The 23859-nt window shown below is 48.9% G+C and overlaps 1 protein-coding gene across 1 annotated transcript in view; it reads left to right on the top strand.

Moving 5' to 3' along the window:
- Positions 1 to 23859, top strand: part of LOC148501709 (uncharacterized) — a 288055-nt gene that overhangs the window by 155129 nt on the left and 109067 nt on the right. The window contains exons 12-17 of the mRNA XM_088450064.1: positions 255 to 335; positions 451 to 570; positions 1398 to 1553; positions 11093 to 11245; positions 11464 to 11631; positions 20502 to 20624. Coding sequence (XP_088306190.1) covers positions 255 to 335; positions 451 to 570; positions 1398 to 1553; positions 11093 to 11245; positions 11464 to 11631; positions 20502 to 20624 — 801 coding nt within the window. The remainder of the gene's footprint in view (positions 1 to 254; positions 336 to 450; positions 571 to 1397; positions 1554 to 11092; positions 11246 to 11463; positions 11632 to 20501; positions 20625 to 23859) is intronic.

Genomic DNA, 23859 nt, shown 5'->3' with positions numbered 1-23859 from the left:
TGGACTCGCAGATTTTAGTTTGCAGCCCCAAAGGGCTGCAAGCAAATATTTATGAGCCCCGTATGAGTTTGGGCCACGAGTGGGGAGAATTGCGGCGCCTTTCCAGTATTTTTATGCCATAGCAACGGCACCCTGTCCCCTTCGCACCTAATTGTATGGAGCCCCATGAATCTGATCCAGTGAGGGCTCCGGTGGCAGGGCGTGGAGGTAACCGGGATCTACCAGGGTGAGAAATATTGACTTCTGTTTTTCAGAGGGTGAGGGCGAAGTTACGGAAGAAACTGGTGACAGAACAGAGGAAGTATGATGAACAGAAGATAAGAATGGTGGCCATGGTAATTGCAATGTTCTCCAGCGCAGTGTCCTCCATTGAGTGCATTTCAGTGACTGCGCAATACAGAATAACCTGTTTGTATGAAATGTCCCAGAATCCTTTTCTCTGTCCATCAGGCCTCTCTGGGCGACGATTTAGAGAACAGGTTGGAGGAAGAGGAGGAACTCGCTCCCTTGATATATGGAAGGAGAAAGGAAATGAAAAGAGAGAGGAGACTGGAAAGGAGAAGGAAGAAGGTATCTGCCCCGAATAGACTCCGGTAACAGAACCCAAGGAAAATCAGAAATGTAAAGTACAATAGCAGGAGGCAGAGGACAGAATGGAGGACGCGGCCTCCGTCCTTAGGGCCTGATTCAGACCCGCTCCCGAGCGCTATGCGCTCGCAAGCGGGTCGATTGTGGCACAGTACGCATGCGCACGAGGGAGCCGGCTCCGTCGTGCTCATGCGCGAGACCCGGATAGCGACGGGCAAGCCGTCGCTCTGGGTCTCGTACCAAAGGGGGCATGCTGTCGACGTTGAGTGACAGCACGCCCCCTTTGGTGGGCGGGCCGGGGGCGTGGCTGCCCAGACGGAGGCGTTCCCATGGGAACGCCTACCACCTGGGGCTGGCCCCACTGACATCACAAGTGATGTCAGTGGGAGTGATTTTGGCTCTGTTAGAGCCAAAAGCACTCTGGGGCTTGCGGCAACGAGACCCTACCGCAAGGGTCTCATCGCAAGTCCGATGGTCGCGATGGTCTTGACCATCGCGACCATCATCATGTCCGCTCGCATAAGCTGTGTGTGGTAACCCAGAGCTATGCGAGCGGCCATGAGGCCGCAAAAAAACAAAAACAAACGCCCTGATTCAGAGCTGGCGCTCGTTCTGTGCATCCGGCTCTAAATCAGGCCCTTAGACTCCAATCATTTCATAAGTATCATGGATCTTGATTAGATTTCTGTACAGACTAAACCATGGAGGCTCCTGGGTCAGAAGCTTCAATCTGATCATTCAAGTGAATGCACAACACGGAATAACCTTCCTGTATGAAATGTCCCAGAATCCTTTTCTCTGTCCATTAGAAGTTAGAGGTGATGGCTGAGACACTGAGGAAACTGGAGAAGCGGAGAGACGAGGAGAGGAGATTAGAGGAAATGGTATATGCGGAGGAGGAGGATGAGCCGGAGGAGGATGAGCCGGAGGAGGACGAGCCATCACCTGACAGCAGCAGAGATGAGGTGAGTGCAGACGCTTACCAGGGTGCACTGGCTGAATGTGAGCAAAGAGGCTCCTTAGGGGTCCACATCGAACTACACTTATTTGTAACCAAGCCCCTCCCCTGCGCATCTCATCAGCCCCTACAGAGCCAATAGGAATCCAGTTTCGCCTATGTGCCCTTGGAGAGGCGCTGTTTTCATATAAGCTGTGGGAGCAGCTTTGGCGTTTTATTCTTGTATTTCACATGACGCACATTACTGAGCGAGTTCTCCGGGAGATCTTCAGTTCCCAGCGCATGGATGTCTGACCTGTACTATTGTGGGGACCAAGTGCACTTAGTGCCTGATTCAGACCCGCTTGTGAGCGCATAGCGCTCGCAAGTGGGTTGATGGTGGCCCAGTGCGCATGCGCGGTGGCCGCCACGCGTGTGCGCAAGTCCCGGAGCGAGCGAGAAATTCACTTGCTCCGGGGCCGCAGCAAAACGGGGAGGCTGTCTATGTTGATCGATAGCTCGCCCCATTTTGTAGACTGGGAGGGGGGGTGGTTGGACAAAAGGAGGTGTTCCTGATGGAACGCCTGCCGTTTGTGGGCGTCCTACTGACATCACTCGTGATGTCAGTAGTGAGCTTCCTGCTCTATTAGAGACCCTACCACAAGGTTCTCGCCGCAAGCCCGATGGTCGCGACCATCACCTGGCCGCCTACTAAAGCTATGGGAAGTGGTTGTCAGATGACTTGCTGTTCATCCCAGCAAGGAGTGGTCTCTAACCGAAGAGGTGTTTGGTCAACTGGTAAAACGGTGGGGTCTGATGGCTTCTCAGCTGAATCACAAGGTTCAGCTTAATGGAGCAAGAACCAGGGATACTAGGGGAGTCCTACTGAACACAATGATGGGTCCTTGGTCAGTGTCCCTTCTTCCATCCAAACTTTGCTCAACTGGCTTTAATGGTTTACTGTTGAAACCGTGATCCTCCGGGAGTTTTTTCGCCATGTTATCCAGACCATGATCAGGGCTTGAAGACCTCTATCTTCCAAAAATGACTACAATGTTTGTCTCTTGGTGCAAGTGGAAAAGAATGACGAAAAGAAGATAAGAATGGTGGCCATGGTAATTGCAATGTTCTCCAGCACATCGTCCTCCATTGAGTGCATTCTAGTAACTGCGCAATACGGAATCTGGGGATCTCAGCGGGACCCCAGAGTCTGTAGTAGCCGGACTCTGTGGGCGCCAGGACTGCTGCCGGATCGACGGTGATCCGCACATTTCCAAATGCAGTCCGATGCCTCCGGTCTCTGGGGACAGATCGGAGGCGCCGGCAGTGGCGGCGGGCCCCCCCCCCATACCCCGCGTGTCCACAGGGACTTAACGATCGGCGCTGGGTCCCGGCGTCCCGGTGGGTTAATAGCCGGCCAGGGGAGGAAGCCTTCCCTGTTACAGCGGCTCCTCCCCTCAGCGCGCCTTTCAGTATCTATAGTCTGGCGTCGCTGAGCTGCTTCCTCCGCGGGCCACACTTCTTCTGAGGTCTCCAGGCGGCCATTTTATCTCTCTGGTGCAGCAGAAATCTCCGGAGATGGCAGTGAGCCCAGTCCTCCTGCGTACCTCACCATCAGGTCAGTGCATACAGCGCTGTAGCCTTCCCAGACACTGACTCTGGGTAAGTTGAATGTAGCGACTTCTTGCAATATATTATATATCATGTTCATGTGTTTGTGTGTGTGTCTCTCTCTCTCTCTCTCTCTCTCTCTCTCTCTCTCTCTCTCTCTCTCTCTCTCTCTCTCTCTCTCTCTCTCTCTCTCTCTCTCTCTCTCTCTCTCTCTCTCTATATATATATATATATATATATATATATATATATATATATATATATATATATATATATATTGTGACACAGTCAGATTAGGGGGTCCCTCTCCTGGGTAGAGAACTCCTTCCTTACACACACACACAGCAGCAGGGAAGCAGCACACCAGTCTGGAAGCGAGTACAAGCTGGTCGGCGCCAGTCTTTATTGTGCAATGTCAGAAATAACATAAAGAAAACATAAACGTAAATCCTAGCCCTGTCGGGGCACTAACTTCACAGGTAGTTCCCTCACTACCAGAACCTGGCAGGGCCTAATGCCCTCGCCGGCAACAAAGCACAGCACAGTACTCACAGATAGGTTTTCCAAGTGTCTCTGAGCAAACTCCCTGCCTGCTCTCCCAGGTGAGACACTCAGCCCTAAACACACTAGGCTTATATTGGCCACACTCAGGTGGAAAACTAACAAGCCTGTTACCAGGCTGCGAGAACCAAAACCTGGAGTGGCCGTGGGTGGAGCCCTCCCTCTCCTCTCACCCACAACCCCCAGGTCCCAAACCGGCTTTTCAAAAAGCCGAAACTCAAGCCTGCTACAGTACACTGCAGACTTTCTCCTGGGGGTTTAAAACACAAAAGACAGGAATCTGGGACAAATGTACCTGCCACAGACCACTTTACCAGTGATCCTATCACAATATATATAAAATGTGTGTGTATATATCTGCATTGTATGTGACTTATGCTAGTGCTGACTCTCTGCTTTATTATCTCACCTGTCAGTTTATATCTATCCCTTTTCTTTCTATCTGCCCTAATACAGCTGTACCTAGGGTGGTTCTGAGACCTCACATATATATACTTGTCAATATTTGTGAGGTTTGTCACATACTGTTGCGTGCTGCACGTTGCCATATTTTAGGTGGAACTGTGTGTTGCATACGCTGATAATGGGTCCCTGCAGCTAATCTTAGCGTCAGTCAGGACCGGTATGGTGCTGCTTAATATTTCCGCCAAGATGGTTAGTCAGATATGTCTGACCAGGAGATAGAGCGCGATACTGCACCCATTTTTGCTATCCTGCAAGTCATGTGCTGCAGGTATTAGTGCGGAGGATTTGCCTCAGAAAGGTTATGTATGCGGCGCCATCTGGTGCCGGCCCCTTTCACGACCCCCTTGGGCGGTTTGTTTCTCAGGATCCTCTCCACTGCGGATCGCCGGGCGGGCCCATAGTCGTAACTCACTTGGGGTTACTTCACCATGCTGCCCTTTTCATCTCAGGGTATCTCGCAATTTCTTGCACTTTGCCCCTGTGTCACAGACTATCGCTCCCTGCCGGGTTTTTCACAGTACATGAATTACCTCTGGTACCACAACGGTCTGTCATTCCCGTTGCAGGGATTACCACAACAGCCACCCTGGGTGGATGTCGTTTTCTACGAAATACAAGATGGCGTGATATACGCCCTGTGATTACTTCCCAGTTGGCTTTGCCGTGAACTGGATGATGTATCGGGCTCTTTTCCTCTTACATGGGGGGAGCCGATTTCAAGTATTATTATTATCCCTGCTTTGGGGCTGGTTGCCAGGTCCATTCTGGTTATAGAGAATGTCGATCCTGCACATGTATCATACATTCCCCATTTCTTCTTGCGGGTGGATCTCATGGCGGGAGTCTGGCTGTCGCCAGATACGAGGGGTCACAAAAGCCTCCTGTTTCCCATTCCCTGAGGGTCTTCACAAGTAATAGAAATCACCTCCTGGGGTGGAGTTGCATGTTAATCGTCTGATTACAGGCGTTAATACGCCTCCCATTCCGGCCTGGATGGATTTTATGGATCCGTTGGTGGTAACTTTGCCTGAAATCAATATACTCGCTTTCAGGGGCGGTTGCCTGTCCTACCATGGCCATCGCATGGTTGGTTAATGCTATTGCATACTGGGCTGATGCATTTGTAACGTTTTTCCCCTCCAACGCGTCTGGGGTTCAAATGTCTTTTGCCGCTCACATAGGATATGCAGTTGTCATATGTGGGAATACCTACATTGGATGCCAGTCTTCTAACCTTCAGGGTTTCGGCTGCGCCTGTATCCGCCGCAATACCCTATAGCTGCGCTCTGGGAAAGCAGAGGTGCAGATACCATCTACAGGGAAGATCTTGTTTGGTTCCGACCTTGACAAGATTGTTGCATCATTGGCAGTATCACTAATGGGAAGATATAGTCTTTAGCTACTCCCACTACAATCGGACTAAATCTGTTAAGTCTTTTTGTCCTCAAGGTCAGCCTAAAGGCCTGTTTTTTCCTAGGCTGTCGGCCTCCACGAGGGCCACCATATACAGTACCGAGCAGACCTGGACCCAGACAACCCTGCTTCTAAGCCTAAGGATAAACCTTCAGCCTGACGAGACAGGTCTACATCTGGGGGATTCCAGAGTGAGATACCGACTTTCTCAGTTCACCCAGTGCTGGTGTCAAGTCACCACGGATGCTTGGGTAGGAGTTGTAATTTCTCACGGGTACGGCCTGTTAAATTTGTAAATACCTTTTAATACATTCCTGCCTATAAACCTCTAAGATTCACCTGCCTAGAACCTCTAAGACAAAACCTGCCTGTACCTTCTAAAACCACAAGATGTCGCTATTTTGATTATACCATTAATGAAATACCAAGACAGTTGAATAGCGGTTCGAAGCGCTAAAGATTATTATTCAGGTAAAAGTACAGATGTTACAACGCTATGATCTAATAATGAGCGCAAATAAATTGTACAAACATTAGGTCATAAGGTACAGTTAAAATACATGAAACGGTTATTAAAGATCAAAATACAATGAGAGAGAGAGAGAGAGAGAGAGACACATTAAAATACAATGAGAGATATATCAATGTCTGCTGAGAGCACATGTTCAAGATGGCTGGTGATGGTGTGTGTGTGTGTTTGTTTGTGTGTGAGGGGGGGTTGGGAATGCTTCCTGCCCTATTGTCCAAACCGCATGGTCTACAAACAAACTCCATTATGAAGCTACCTCATTGAAATCTCCCATAATGCCATAGTTAATTAAATATGCACGCTGGATATCATATGCCAACACATCAGGCAAACACTGCACCATTTAATATTCCAACATGTACCACACAAGCTGATTCCAATATACAACAATACCATCCTACTACAGACCTCATCCAGTAGTCACTAGACCGTGGGGAGGGGGAAGGGCCGAAGCACATGTTTTTCCTTTGTTTGCAAGCCTCATGATCCCTAGGCAAACTCCATCCTGCACCAAGCTGCAACTCCGCAAATCATCCATCAATGACCACAACCACAACAAAGACAATATACCTATCTGACCCACACAACACCACAACTGGGCAGAATCACAATTTCCCTTGTTCACCCCACATGGAGGCAAGCCATCTCCAACAAACCGCAGACAACATACCCATCTGACTCACACAACACCACACGGCAACCACCCAAGACCATTCAAAGCTGCCATCAATTCAACCTCCACGATACAACACTGACACCACCCTATGATCACATTCATGAGTATACAGCACACACAAAGCTCATCTCTCCCAAGCAGAGATACCGTTCAAGCACATGGCATCTCAATCAACCAGCATCAATCATTCACAAATGGGAAGGCAAACACAGAACACATGGCAAGGCCCTAACACAGAACACACCAGAGGATCTCAATCAACCAGCATCAATCATTCACAAATATCACAACAATTCCACAATCAATCCCTTTCCTGCATGCTGACAACAGACCACTGTACCCTACAGTGCAGATGAAAAGCACAGACCAGACAACACATCATCCACTGCATGCCAACACAGACCCATGAATATCCTTAGAAAACTACAAACCACACACCATGCTAAGCTAATAACAGATTAACACCAAACATAGCTACAGACACCCAAATAGGCTAAATATTGCACATTTTATACTCAGCTATAACCCAGAGGAACTGAGACCCATTCTTCCGTTGTCTTGTCAGGGAGTCCACCTCTCTCTTCCTTCCAAAATCTGCTAGTGTGTCCCAGTCTGTTTCTCCAAGTGTGTGCATGCTATGGTTCCCACCCCCTTTTACCTGTGAGGTCACCAGAAAGGGAGCATCCCCTTGGTTACCTGAGACTACTGCTAATTAGATTCTACTCTCAGCTAGCTAGCTCTATTGATTAGACTGGAATAACCAGTCCTTTGGACAAAAATGTAAACAGGCCTACACCATGTTATTGTCTTTTGGTAAAGGTTAGAAATCTGTTACAGGGCATTTATTGGACAATTCCAAATGGATACAAAAGGTCTCCAACCTCCTTTTGTATCCCCCACCTGCAAATCTAAGCTGCTATGGAAAACAACATTTCAAATAGATATTCTCTCTAACATTCATATTTCATAGCCGCATGTTCTGATCTTCATATTGATGTCACCGGAACGCTGTGGAAACAGAGTCGATCAGTACGGTTCCAAACACAGTTCAATTGTCATTTACTAAGCCATAGTTACAGAAAACATTTCTTTATATACTGACATTGCGTTTAAACCAAGTAATAATTATCCTTTTTGCGTTACGGGACCATTGCTTTTAAATGTATGTATGCGGGGAAAACAGCACTGAATTGCATTGTGCGTCTGATTGCAAACAGATTCTGTCTTCGCCAATTATCCGGTTTTGACAGGCCTCTCATTGCTCAGGTGGCCTCCTCACAGGTGTTACACGGGCCATTCTTCAGATCCGATCAGGGCCTTACAAATCCAGAAAGCTATACAGTCTGCGGTAAGCAGAGCTAGTTTGGCCAGCCTCACTATCTCAGCGAGGGACTGGTTGTTCTACTTTCTTTTTGGAACAGTGGCCGACTGGTCCTCATTTGCCTATCCTCTGTCTCAAATCCCTGAATCAGATTCTAAGGGTGCCTGGACTCAGGAGGAGTCCACCATGCTCCATCATCCGATGTTTGGAACCTGGGGATCTCTGAATATTCAGGACACGTACCTACGGGTACATATGGAGCCCTCTCATCAGCATGGGCTCAGGTTTGCTGTGCCACAGCAACACTTGCAATTTTCGGGCTCTGCCTTTTTGACTGTCCTCAGCCCCACCGGGGTTTACCAACTTTATGGATTTTCTGACAGTTCACCTGTTCAGTGTATCCGACTGCTCCAGTATCTGGACGGCCTCCTGCTCTTAGCAGGATCACCAAGGTACTTTACAGCCATGTCAGGATAACCGTGGCTTCTTAACAGCACAGATGATTAATCAAAGGGGAAAAAGTCCTCCCTGCATCCCTCACAGAGTTTACTTCATCTGGGAGCCCTGCTGGATTCTCAGAATCTGAGAATTCTTCTGGCATAAGGCCAGATCTCCACTCTTCAACTAGGAGTGCGCGGATGTCTACGCAGTCGACATATGTCATTACACTCTGTAATGCGCGGTCGAAAATCCAGAGTGTCTACCTTTTTGGAAGGGTGGAATATGCCCAGTTCCATTCCAGGCCTTTCCATAATTGGCTCCTCTCCAGATGGAACAAGTTTTTCCCATCGGACCACTGTTCAGACGATGATGCTCTCTCCGGAGGCGAGTCGGTCTCTGTCCGGGTGGCTATGGCCATCTCGTCCAGGGTATTCTTTGCTACGGACAGTGTCTGGTCCGCATTCGTTTCGGGGCAGTTGGACGTCTGTCGATTCCACCTTGCCAATTAACTTGTTGGAACTTTAGGCGGTCTTGGGCCTTCGCTCTGGCCTAACACATATTTCACAGTAAAACCTGAAAAGGTTCAGTTCGACAGTGTCACAACAGTGGCTTCCATCTAGTAGACACTGGTCGTTTGGTAGCAATGGCAGGAATGTCACACATTCTGACATAGTCCGAGGGTCTCCTCCTGGCCATCTCTGCACTGTTCATTCCGGGAGCTCTCCATTGGGAAGCGGGCTTCCTCAGGCATCACGACGTGCATCCCGGGGACTAGTCTCTTTTCCATGAGAGGTTTCAACTCCTAGTGAGCAGAGGGGGCCTTCCTGAGGTGATCCTCATGGCCTTCTGACTCTATCCCTCACTACCGGTGTTAGAGTCCAGCACTAGAGGTACTGAAGCAACCTTCAGTGACTCTTTGTGGTCCTTCCACTTTGTGTACCTGTGTCCTCTGGTCTCGCTTCTTCCTTGAGGTCTTTGGAAGTTTCATTCGAGACCGAGGGGCTTTCCTTCTGGTGGCTCCAGATCGTTCCAGATGTCACTGGTACATGGATTTTCGTAGTCTCCCCATCGATGCTCCGTTTCTGCTGCTTCACTATCCGGACCTGTTGTCTCAGGGTCCTTGTTTTTCCTTGGACCTGGATCGTTTGTCTTTGACTGCATCCCTACTGTGGTCCTAAGGCTTCCCTAGCTCTGTCATCTTTGAAATGTTTAGAGCGCATAGGCCGGCTTTTGCTGGGATCTACCACAGACTGTGGCATACATAATTCTTATGGTATCGTACCTGTCGCTACGATTCTCCGGTGATTAGGATTTTCAGAAGTTCAGGCATTCCTTGCAGCAGGCTTGGGTCTCGACCTCCGCCTGGCCTTCCTGAGAGTGCGGATCTCTGCACTGTCAGTATGGTTTGGATGTGGAATTACTCCGCTCTCTGGTATCCAGTTCATCCTTCAGGGTGTTTTTTCTGGATTATGCCTCCCTTTATCTCCCTTGGGATTTAGTAGTGGTTCTTCGTGCCCTCCTGGGACCTTCATTTGAATCTCTCTCTCGTGAGTTGCACTCGCACAGTGTCTCTTCCTTAAGTGGTTTTTACGTTCCATATTGTTCTGGAACTTATGGTACCGACATTTTAGTCACCAGTCCTCTCGGCTGGTGTGTCCTCATTGACTGTGGTCCGGCCTCTCCGGATTTATGTGATCCGTTCAGGTTCCTTCAGGAAATCAGACTCCTTATTTGTGGTCTTTGGATTTCACAGGAAAGGATGGCCGGCCAATAATTTGACATTGGCTAGATGACTTCGTATAACTGTCTCAGGGGCCTACACATAGGATAGGTCTTTCTGTTTTGGTTGATACCTATTCTACTTGGGCTGTTGGCCCCTCGTGGGCGGCTCGCTGTGGCGCCTCAGCTGTTCTGCCTGGCAAGGTGGCCACGTGGTCTTCTGTCCACACCTTTTTAAGGTTCTATTCATTGGTTTCCTTTGCCTCTCAGGATGCTTCCTTTGGGCGACGGATTCTCCTCTCAGTACAGGAGCTTCCCAACCCTTATGAGGACTGCTTGGGCACATTCCCAGGGTCAACCCTGTGGACCCCCTATGGACCCTGAAGTAAAAAACAAGAGAGATGGTAAGACCTTACCTTTGTTATCTCTGTTTCTACGAAGTCCATAGGACCCACAGGGCACCCGCCCTGACACACCTGGCTTCATATGGGCTGTGTTACTGGTCACCGGTTTCCCGTCTCCTTCTCTGTGAGTGTGGTTATTGAGTGTTCCAGTCTTCTCTCTCTTTCTTTCCTCCTCCGGCCTTTTCTACTTACAAACTGAGGTGCATCTGGCTTGGAGGTGGGGTTATAGGGAGAGTGGACCCAGTGCATCCTGGGATCTAAAAGCTTTAACTGCGTGGTGCCCGGATTTGGTTCCCAACCTATGTCCCCCCAAAGTCAACCCTGTGGACCCTATGGACTTCGTAGAAACAGAGATGATAAAGGTAAGTTCTTACCAGATCTCTTGATTTGTATGAAATGTCCCAGAATCCTTTTCTCTGTCCATCAGGCTACTGAGGGCGACGATTTAGAGAACAGGTTGGAGGAAGAGGAGGAACCCGCTCCATTCAAATGGAATAGCAAATGGGAAAGGAGAAGGAAGAAGGTATCTGCCCCTGAGCAAACTCCGGTAACAGAACCCAAGGAAAATCAGAAATGTAAGGTACGATAGCAGGAGCTGAGGACAGGATGGAGGCTGTGGCCTCCGTACTTAGACTCCAATCATTTCATAAGTATCATGGATCTTCATTAGATTTCTGTACAGACTAAACCATGGAGGCTCCTGGGTCAGAAGCTTCAGTCTGATCATTCAAGTGAATGCACAACACAGAATAACCTTCCTGTATGAAATGTCCCAGAATCTTTTTCTCTGTCCATTAGGACGCAGCGGTGATGGCTGAGGCAATCAGAGAACTGGAGAAGCGGAGAGAAGAGGAGAGGAGATTAGAGGAAATACTATTGGCGGAGGAGGACGAGCCGGAGGAGGACGAGCCGGAGGAGGACGAGCCGGAGGAGGACGAGCCATCACCTGACAGCAGCAGAGATGAGGTGAGTGCAGACGCTTACCAGGGTGCACTGGCTGAATGTGTGCAAAGAGGCTCCTTAGGGGTCCACATCGAACCACACTTATTTGTAACCAAGCCCCTCCCCTGCGCATCTCATCAGCCCCTACGGAGCCAATAGAAATCCAGTTTCGCCTATGTGCCCTTGGAGAGGCGCTGTTTTCATATAAGCTGTGGGAGCAGCTTTGGTGTTTTATTCTTGTATTTCACATGACGCACATTACTGAGCGAGTTCTCCGGGAGATCTTCAGTTCCCAGCGCATGGATGTCAGACCTGTACTATTGTGGGGACCAAGTGCACTTAGTGTACTTTTTTTGCAGTTTGCTTTCATAGATCACGCATGCACACGTGACTTTCTTAACTCCGCCCATAACAGAGACGCTGATGGTGGGCGATATCTGTCACTGAGAATAGGAGATAACATTTCCGGATATAAGCCGGCAGCCCACGAGGGCAATTACGGACCTTTTGAAGAAGCCTCAGGGAGAAACGCGCGTTGTCCAGTCTCCGGAGGGGACAAGACCAGAATGTGCACACGATGTCCCTGAATCCATGCTGCAAGCTCCCTCACCTATGGCTGATTACAGGCAGGGAAACCAACTGGTAAAGTACACTCTATCATTTCCATTATAATTCTATCTAGATAGTGAGGATCATCCTCACCAAGGGAATCATTCCCCCATATCTGCAACAAGAGGATTATGAGTCTATGGGCCTGATTCAGACCCGCTCGCACGATACGTACGCTCGCTCTGAGCGTATGCAAATTTGCCGGAGTATGGGAAGCGATTGCTCGCCAAGGCATAAGCACGCCCACCGTGTCTTAGCGAGCGGTCACTTTGTGTAAGCGCACGCCCAATTGCATAGGCAGAGCCGCCCACCAGCACACGTGATCTGCAGGAAATGTATTAAAACATTGGTACATCGAACACCATCGGTTGCGAGCGCAGTGCTAGCGGGAGCCTTTACCCTACCGCAAGCTCTGTGAGGAAATCGGTAAAAAAAAAAAAGACAAGTGACTTGTACGATGACGCTGCCTGTTAATTATGCACACCTCTGAAATGGCGTTGAAACACTCAGGCACGCCTGCGTTCGCACGTCCACTCCCCCGTTATTACTGGACTGCCCCTGTTACCACCCACAAACGGCCTCTCCTGTCACTCACATTGCTGGGATGACTTTGCTGGGCGAGCGAGCGGTCTGCGATCGCACTGTATACTTCTCGTACGCGCAGAACAAAGCGTGTGCATACGCACACTTTTCTTTCTGTACTCTCATCAGCTCCATCTCAGGGAACTAACAGCAGATGCAGGGAAATGTTTTATCATCTGTATTGGAGCGGGTGACTCTCATTGATCACTTCTGCCGACGGGCACGTGGTCAAAAGCAGATTATTACTTCAGTGAAATACAGATGCTATTCAGAACGACACTAATGTTATAGTGGGGTATAGCTACACAGCTTCATCACTCAAGGGGGGGCATTCACAAACCCTGGCAGTTGTGCGGTTGCTCCTTGCTAAATTATTTTACTGTTTACAGGTTATTGTCAACGAAGGGAGAGGTTTAAGAATAGGTCAGTGGGCCTGATTCAGAGCCGGACGCTCTGACCAGAGCACTCGCTCTGAATCAGGGCCCTCCTCCATTAAAATGGAGCGTCCTCCTGGCCGCTCGCATAGCTGTGGGTCACCACCCACAGCATATACGAGCGTCCAACAAGATGGTCGCGATGGTCTTGACCATCGCGACCATCGGACTTGCGACGGAGACCCTGCGGTAGGGTCTCCCAGCCACAAGCCCTGGAGTGATTTTGGCTCTATCAGAGCCAAAATCACTCCCACTGACATCACTAGTGATGTCAGTGGGGCCGGCTTCAGACGGTAGGCGTTCCCATGGGGACGTCTCCGTCTGGCAGGCACGCCCCCGGCACGGCCACCAAAGGGGGCGTGCTGTCAATCATCATCGACAGCACACCCCCTTTGGTGCGAGACCCGGAGCGACAGCTTGGCTGTCGCAGTCAGGGTCTCGCGCATGCGCACGACGGAGCTCCCTCCGTCGTGCGCATGTGCAGTGAGGAACATCGACCCACTTGCGAGCGTACTGCTGCTTGCGAGTGGGTCTGAATGACCCCCAGTGTGTGCACACGACTCCAATTGTTCAGTAATTGGAGTGTCCTTATTTTGTCACCCAAATTTTGATCTAATACGATTTTACGTCATTCCTAGCATCAGGAAAAGTGTATCTCTTGAGAGATATATTGTTTCTCCTATTTAATGACCATTTTTTTAGTTTGTTTTTGTTTGTGTCTATTTTTCTATGTTTATGTGGTAATGTTAATAGTTGTACAAGGTCTATGATGAGATCTTAATAAAAGTTAACTTTTAATGTACTAGAGTGCCCCCAGAAAAAGAGTCGTCTCTTTCTCATTTCTCTCTTGCTAGATTTTTAGACTATTGCCAAACGTTTTTTGTGAAATACTTATCGTTTAAAGCATTTAAATTACCAGGTTACACTATTATCACGCAGATACAGCGCACCAAAACCTGTGCCCAGACCACTCCCAATAATTTGCTTTCATAGTCTCACAGGATAGAGAGAGCTCTGGGCCTGATTCAGAGCCGGACGCTCTGACCAGAGCGCTCGCTCTGAATCAGGGCCCTCCTACAGTACCTCATTTTGGAGCGGCCTCATGGACGCTCGCATAGCTGTGGGTTACCACCCATAGCTATAGCGAGCGTCCATGATGATGGTCGCGATGGTCAAGACCATCGGGCTTGCGACGAGACCCTGAGGTAGGGTCTCGCTGCCGCAAGCCCTGGAGTGATTTTGGCTCTATCAGGCTCTCGGTAGCCACCGCCCCATATCACTTCTGCCGCCTCTTCCCCCCTTCTCCTTCCAACCCCCCACTTTTATTCTTTTTCGCCCCAAAAAATACATGTCTTTTTTGGGGTGTTCTAAGATTTTTTTAAATTATTTATTTTTTGGCTGATTTGTCCTTTGAGGGAGTGTCCAAAGGGTTCTGAATCAATTCCCCACATTTGCACCCCAAAATAGAGATTTCTACTTCAGGGTCCATAGGGGTCCACAGGGTGATCTTGGGGTATAGGTGATGCAGAGTCATCCTGGCACCTTACGCAGTAAATTTTTCTCCCAAGATACACTTGGGTCTCCCTCTATACCCCAACCCTAGGCCAGAGGCACCTCAGTGTCGTTGGGTACCTGGCCGGAGTCGGGTCACTGAACGCGGTGGGGCTGTGTAACAGCCCCTGAAGATTTAAGCTTCTTCATTCTTCAAGAGCAGACACCCCGCCGGTGCTGAGACGCCGGTGCTGAGACCCCAGTACTGATCCAGGGAACTCGGCAGGGCTCCGGGCTCTTGGTTAGCAGGGACCCCGGAGGATCCCTGGACTGCGGCCGGACGCGACTCGGAACAAGGTAAGCGGCGGATCATGCGGTGGTGACCCACTGAGAACACAGTCTTTTTTTTCCCCCCAGGGCTGGGGACTTCCTGAGGATGACAGCAAGTGGAGTCAGGCACTGAGTCCTGCGCTGCCACTAGATCACCAGGGACAGCGGGCTGCAGCTTTATGGATATGCTCCAGCGTCCCAGGGCTTAAATGCTGGCCAGGGAGGCTACCTTCCTTGTTCAACAGCTGGCTCCTCCCCGCTGCACAGCGCGCCTTTCCACCGCAGTCTGGCTGGGCTGTGGCAGCTCTCCTCCTCCGGATCCACCCCCTTAGATGTCTCTGGCGGCCATTTTCTCCTGGCTGAAGTCGCAGATCTCACAGGTGGTGCGGAGCCCGGGTCCCCCTACATACCTCTACCCCTGGAAGTGGTCAGTGTATGTAGCACTATATGCTACCAGACGCTATATCTGTGTAGTTGATTGGTAGTGCCATTGAGTGCAGGTGGTCAGGAGTCAGTGGCCTGGTCCTGAAAACTCAGAAAGGCTTCTGCTTTTACTCCAATTTGTCTTTCCATCTGATGCTGAACCTCAAGTCCCTGAATGAGCATATGCATGTTCCCTCAATTCCGCTGGAGTTCCTCCTTTCGTGATCAATGCTATGGAGCAAGATGAATTTGTCACTTCCATGTCCCAATTTGGGAATGGCACCACTGCTTGCTCAACTTTGCGGTGCATAGTGTTCAATTCCAGCTCAGGGCTTTTCTGTTCGGTCTTGCGACAGCTCAATGTACCTTCATGTAGATTATGGTAGCAATTTTGCTTTTGTTATCAAATTTGGTGGTGGTTATTCTGTACCTCGATGACCTATGGATCAGCGAAATCTGTTGCAGTTGACAGACACAAATGGCTGAGTAATAAATTTCCCCAAATGTCAGTTGATCCCATTGCAGCGATTTCCTCTTCGACATCATATTGCTATGGGTCTATCTCTGGGAGGACAAGAATTAAGCCATCCTGCAGTAGGAGTCAGTAATTCTTCACTTGCACTTCGGTGCAATTTCTCTAGTGCATGCAGTTTCTAGAGAGGATGGTATTTTGCTTTGAGGCATTTTCATATAAGTGCTTCCATTTACGGACCCTTCATATGCAGCTCTTGGCCCACTGGTTGAGAGCAGATCCTCGTATAGTAAGCTAGCTCTTCCGACTGTCTCTGGTTACCTACCTCTCTTTTATGATGGCTGAATAGACATCACCTCAGTCAGGGGCAGTTTGTTTATGGGGCCTGGACCATTGTTAGGACAAGGTTATAGAGCGGTGATGTTGGGTCTTCGTCTGCAGGGTCTTTGGTCCCAGGATGAAGTCCATCTTCAAATGCATGTCATCAACCTGTGAGCAGTTTTACAGGCTCTGCTCCATGCTCATCCATTCCTTCAGGGCAGTCCCCTTCGGATCCTATCCTACAATGCCACGATTATGGCGTACATAAATTGTCAAACCCGAAGCTCTTTAGTGATGACTACCAGATTCTTTCACCAGAGAGGTGATAGCAGTTTTTATTCCAGGTATAGAAAACTGGGAAGCGGTTGTCAGATGACTTGCTGTTCATTCCAGCAGGGAGTGGTCTCTAACTGAAGAAGTGTTTGGTCAACTGGTAAAATGGTGGGGTCTGATGGCTTCTCAACTGAACCACAAGGGTCAGCTTAATGGAGCAAGAACCAGGGATATTAGGGCAGTCCTACTGAACACAATGATGAGTCCTTGGTCAGTGTCCCTTCTTCCATCCATACTTTGCTCCACTGGCTTTAATGGTTTACTGTTGAAACCGTGATCCTCCGGGAGTTTTTTCACCATGTTATCCAGACCATGATCAGGGCTAGAAGACCTCTATCTTCCAAAAATGACTACAATGTTTGTAAAATGTCTCTTGGTGCAAGTGGAAAAGAATACATATTTTGGAGTTCAAGTCTCTTAATGTTCTTGAATTTAAGAGTTATGGTAGACTTACCCTAGTTAACTCTATTTCATCGAAGTCCATAGTGTCCACAGGGATTACCATGAGGGTGTAGTTGGCAGGAGTGAACTGTGCACCAAACAGTTAAAGCTTTAGCTCCTAGGATGCACCGGCCCTTCTCTCCATATACCCTGCCCCCAGCCACAGGCAGACAGTTTTGTAAGCAAGCCCAAGGCAGGAATAGGAGAAGGAAGAACAATATACACACACACTCGCAGAAATGAGGGAATCCGTGACCAAGAGAAAAATACACAATGAAACCAGGTGTGTCAGGGAGTTAACAAGGTTAAGGCTACCATAACTTAATTTCTTCAGGGTCCATAGGGGGTTCACAGGAATTACCATGGGGACTTCCTAAAGCAGTTTCACCTAAGGGTGGGGTTGATACTGAGCAGAAAGAAGAATCAGGCACCCAAAGGAAGCGTCCTGAGAGGACAAAATATCAAAGGCATAGAACCTAAGGAAGGTGTGTACAGAAGCCCCGCACAATTGTATAGCAGAAGTGCCACAGCAAGACACACATAAAGGACCAACAGGACGGAACCACAAACTCTTCATTCAAATGAAAAACCCGGGATACCACTTTTGGAAGGTTACCAATCTGTGTACAGAGGACAGTTCTGTCCAAAAAAATAGAAAAATTAAAAAGTAAGCACCCAGGAAACCATAAAAACCGTGGGGTCCTAACATCTGGGTGAGCACCCTTGACGATAATAGTTCTAAGCTCTGTGATAGATGTGGGCTGCGGTAGGCTTCCTTGCCCCGAGCATCGTGTTGACCACAGAGCTAGAGAAACCTTTGGCTCTTAAGAGGGATAACTCAGGAGCCATGCCATCAAAGACAGATGAGGTAGGTCTGAGTGCAGACAAGGACCCTGTGCTAACAGGTCTGGCCATAGAGGAATTGGAAAAGTAGTGTCTGTGGAAAGACTCTGTAGATCAGTGAACCAATGGTGCCTGGGCCACCTACCTGCTTGAATTTCCAGAGAACCCTTGGGAGGAGGGAGATCGGAGGAAAAAGGTAGGCGACACTGAAATTCCATCGCACTGCCAGAGCATCCACGGAAGCTGCTGAGGGGTCTAAGGCCCTGGACCCATACCTGAGGACCTTGTAGTTGTGACAAGAGGCCATGAGGTCTACATCTGGTAGGTCCCAATTGTCCACCAGGAGTTGAAAGATATCTGGGCGGAGAGCCCATTCTCTGACTTGTACATCCTGATGGCTTAGGAAGTCTGCTTCTCAGTTGAGGACTTGGGGGATGAATACTGCAGAGATTGCCAGGAAATTATATTTGGCTCACATTAAGATGTGTGCTACCTCCCGCATGGCTGCCCGACTTTGTGTGCCCCCCTGATGGTTGAGTTAGGCAACTGTGGTCATATTGTTAGACTGGATTTGCACCGGCCTGCCCTGGAGAAGGTGAGCACTTTGTACACCGCTCTAAGCTCCAGGGTGTTTATAGGTGGGTGACTTTCCTGGGTTGTCCATCTTCCCTGGAAGGTATGATGGCATGTCACAACGCCAAATCTGGCTGGCATCCGTAGTGAGGAGCACCCACTCTGGGATCCAGAAGGGGCGACCCCTCTCCAGATGGGACATCTGAAGACACCATGAGAGAGAGCCAGACCTCTGGAGGAAGGAGGATCGTCTGGGACCGGATCAGATGATACTGGCCATTCCTCCATGATAGAATCAGTCGCTGAAGAGGCCTAGAGTAAAACTGGGCATATTCCACCATATCGAAGGTGGATACCATGGACCCCAGGACCTGCATTGCTGGACGAATGGATACTCTTCACTTGTGGAGTAATTTGCACACACACAATTGCAGTACCAAAATCTTGTCAGCTGGCAGAAAGATCCTTCGTACCTGAGAATCCAAGAGTGCACCCAAATGTACCATCCTCTGTGTTGGAGAGAGAGAGGACTTTCCAATTGATGAGGCAGCCGTGTGCCCGCAGACAGGCAATGGTCAGTTGGAGATGGCGTCTTCTAAAACATCCGGTGAATGTGCTAAAATTAAGAGGTCGTCAAGGTTTGGCAGGATTCTGACTCCCTGATGCCTGAGGTAAGCTGTCATGACTGCCATTATCTTGGTAAAGACCCAAGGGGTTGTTGACAGACCAAAACGCAGAGCCCAAAATTGGTAATGTTGCTTCAAAACAGCAAACTGTAGAAATCGTTGGTGGGATGGCGTAATAGGCACATGCAGGTACGCATCCTAAATTCCAGGCAAACCATAAAATCCCCAGGTTCCGTTGCCAGCATGATAGTTCGTAGAGTTTCCTTGTGGAACTTGGACACTCTGATAAATCTGTTGAGGGATTTGAGATTCAGAATAGGCCAATGAGAACCATTGGGCTTCTGAATCTATAACAGTGGAATAAAAACCAGTTCCCCGAGAAACCAAAGGAACTGGTATTACCACACCTGAGCTTAATAGGGAGTGAAAGGCTTCCTGGAGGGCCTGGGCCGTGATGGGGTCTGATGGAAGACCTGTACAATAAAAAATTGCTGGGGAGGATGTCTCAGGAAAGTGAGAGCGTATCCATGAGAGACCACTTCTCTGAACCAGGCATCTGTTGTTGTCTAATGCCATGAGTCGGCGAACCGCAGATGTCTGCATCCCACCCTGGGATATCCCAGGAGGAGGTCCACCCCATCAGGCAGAGGGATTGACTCCAGAATTAGGAGCTGGATGCCTGGCTGCCCAAGGTTGCTTAGATCTAGACTTGTGGGTCTTGTTTCAAGCAGACTGCCTTGGAGAGGACTGTCCTTTTGCCTTACCTTGCGGACGAAAGGCCCGAAAGGAAGACCTATAAGGCTTAGGGGTAGGTGCTGAATGCAAAAAAGCTGATTTTGAGGCTGCCACGGTAGCCACAATTTTGTCCAGTTCTGCACCGAACAAAATGTCTCCAGAGAAGGCTAAGGATTCAAGGGCCTTCTTGTATTCTGTGTCCACTGCCCAGGATTGTAGCCAAAGGACTGCGGGCAATTATCGAGATCGCAGATGCCTTAGAGGCAATGTGACCAGCATCCAAAGCAGCTTCTCCCAAATAAGTGGCCACTTCTTGGATATGGGAGACATAGGCCAGTTGCTCACTGATGGCGTCTGTTGACATGGTGTCTTCCAGTGCAGCAGTCTATCCTTCAATAGCCTTAGCTACCAAGGCTGTGGCCCTAGCCGGTCGAGTAATAGCCCCAGAAAATGAGTCAACAGAAAACTAGAAATTTGTCTTATTCTTAGCTATAAACAAGTGTTGGTCAATGCGCCTTCGCCCCCTCTGCACCCCTTGGTTGGCAGTGTCCCCCAAATTAGGTACGTAAACGGATTTAACGGTGAATATCAAAATTCCTTTTCTTCTATCAGTTCTCTTTATACAGTGAAATGTTAATGCTAGGTGGCGCTCTGGAGCTGATATTATCATTTATTCCTCAGGAGGAAGAGCCAAGCAAGAAAAGGAAGAAAGAGAATTCTGAGGGCGATGTCTCGGAAAACTGGTTAGAGGAGGAACAGACTACGTCCCAAAGGAAAAATAACTCTGTCCCTGAACAAACTCCGGTAACGGAACCCAAGAGAAATAAGAGTTGTAACGTACGATAGCAGGAGGGAGAGAACAGAGTGGAGGCTGCAGCCTCTGTACTGAGGCTGGACGGACCTCCACTGATCAGAACAGCAACATAAATGTATGTAGCAAGAATATTATCATAAACGCCACCAGTATATCATAATGAAAAGAACATTCCGGGAGTGGATCAATCAACATATTTCCCAAAAATACGGTTCACAGAATAAATTGGCAATAGTAATATAGGAACAGGAAATAGTGATATAGGAACAGGAAATAGTGATATAGGTACAGGAAATAGTGATATAGGTACAGGAAATAGTGATATAGGAACAGGAAATAGTGATATAGGAATAGAAACTAGTGATATAGGAATAGGAAATAGTGATATAGGAACAGGGAATAGTAATATAGGAAAAGGAAATAGTGATATAGGAACAGGAAATAGTGATATAGGAACAGGAAATAGTGATATAGGAACAGGGAATAGTAATATAGGAATATGAAATAGTGATATAGGAAATATTGATAGAGGAACAGGAAATAGTGATATAGGTACAGGAAATAGTGATATAGGAACAGGAAATAGTGATATATATATATACACCTCATACTGGACCCACTACACCCAGTACCGCTACCTATAGTCATTCCTCACCCCCACTACTGACCTCATATACACCTCATACTGACCTCACTACACCCTGTACTGCTACCTACAGTCATTCCTCACCCTCACTACTCACCCCATATACACCTCATACTGACCTCACTACACCCAGTACTGCTACCTACAGTCATTCCTCACCCCCACTACTGACCCCACTACACCCAGTACTGCTACCTACAGTCATTCCTCACCCTCACTACTGACCCCATATACACCTCATACTGACCCCACTACACCCAGTACTGCTACCTACAGTCATTCCTCACCCCCACTACTGACCCATATACACCTCATACTGACCCCATTACACACAGTACCGCTACCTACAGTCATTCCTCAGCCTCACTACTGACCCCATATACACCTCATACTGACCCCACTACACACAGTACCGCTACCTACAGTCATTCCTCACCCTCACTACTGACCCCATATACACCTCATACTGACCTCACTACACCCAGTACTGCTACCTACAGTCATTCCTCACCCTCACTACTGACCCCATATACACCTCATACTGACCCCACTACACCCAGTACTGCTACCTACAGTCATTCCTCACCCTCACTACTGACCCCATATACACCTCATACTGACCCCACTACACCCAGTACTGCTACCTACAGTCATTCCTCACCCCCACTACTGACCCCATATACACCTCATACTGATCTCACTACACCCAGTACTGCTACCTACAGTCATTCCTCACCCCCACTACTGACCCCATATACACCTCATACTGATCTCACTACACCCAGTACTGCTACCTACAGTCATTCCTCACCCCCACTACTGACCCCATATACACCTCATACTGTCTCCATATACACCTCATACTGACCCCACTTCACCCTGTACTGCTACCTACAGTCATTCCTCACCCCCACTACTAACCCCATATACACCTCTTACTGACTACACTACACCCAGTACTGCTTGCTACTGTCATTCCTCACCTCCACTACTGACCCCATATACACCTCATAGTGACCCCACTACACCCAGTACTGCTACCTACAGTCATTCCTCACCCCACACTACTGTCCCCATATACACCTCATACTGACCCCTCTACACCCAGTACTGCTACCTACAGTCATTCCTCAGCCCCACTACTGACCCAATATACACCTCATACTGACCCCACTACACCCAGTACTGCTACCTACAGTCATTCCTCACCCCCACTACTGACCCCATATACACCTCATACTGACCTCACTACACCCAGTACTGCTACCTACAGTCATTCCTCACCCCCAATACTGACCCCATAAACACCTCATACTGACCCCACTACACCCAGTACTGCTACCTACTGTCATTCCTCACCCCCACTACTGACCTTATATACACCTCATACTGACCCCACTACACCCAGTACTGCTACCTACAGTCATTCCTCACCTCATACTGACCCCATATACACCTCATACTGACCTCACTACACCCACTACTGCTACCTACAGTCATTCCTCACCCCCACTACTGACCCCATATACACCTCATACTGACCACACTACACCCAGTAGTGCTACCTACAGTCATTCATCACCCCCACTACTGACCCCATATACACCTCATACTGACCCCACTACATCCAGTACTGCTACCTTCAGTCATTCCTCACCCCCACTACTGACCCCATATACACCTCATACTGACCCCACTACACCCAGTACTGCTACCTACAGTCGTTCCTCACCCCCACTACTGACCCCATATACACCTCATACTGACCCCACTACACCCAGTACTGCTACCTACAGTCATTCCTCACCCCCACTACTGACCCCATATACACCTCATACTGACCCCACTACACCCAGTACTTCTACCTACAGTCATTCCTCACCCCCACTACTGACCCCATATACACCTCATAGTGACCCCACTACACCCAGTACTGCTACCTACAGTCATTCCTCACCCTCACTATTGACCTCATATACACCTCATACTGATCTCACTACACCCAGTACCGCTACCTACAGTCATTCCTCACCCTCACTACTAACCCCATATACACCTCATACTGACCCCACTACACCCAGTACTGCTACCTACAGTCATTCCTCACTACTGACCCCATATACACCTCATACTGACCCCACTACACCCAGTACTGCTACCTACAGTCATTCCTCACCCCCACTACTGACCCCATATACACCTCATACTGACCCCATATACACCTCATACTGACCCCACTTCACCCAGTACTGCTACCTACAGTCATTCCCCACCCTCACTACTGACCCGATATACACCTCATACCACACTACACCCAGTACTGCTACCTACAGTCATCCTCACCCCCACTACTGACCCCATATACACCTCATAGTGACCCCACTACACCCAGTACTGCTACCTACAGTCATTCCTCACCCTCACTACTGACCCCATATACACCTCATACTGACCCCACTACACCCAGTACTGCTACCTACAGTCATTCCTCACCCTCACTACTGACCCCATATACACCTCATACTGATCTCACTACACCCAGTACTGCTACCTACAGTCATTCCTCACCCCCACTACTG

The sequence above is a fragment of the Taudactylus pleione genome, unplaced genomic scaffold (genome assembly GCF_031769625.1).
Source record: "Taudactylus pleione unplaced genomic scaffold, aTauple2 ptg000505l, whole genome shotgun sequence".
Taxonomy (NCBI): Eukaryota; Metazoa; Chordata; class Amphibia; order Anura; family Myobatrachidae; genus Taudactylus; species Taudactylus pleione.
The sequence above is the reverse complement of the archived record's forward strand: the minus strand, read 5'-3'. Positions and strand labels throughout refer to the sequence as shown.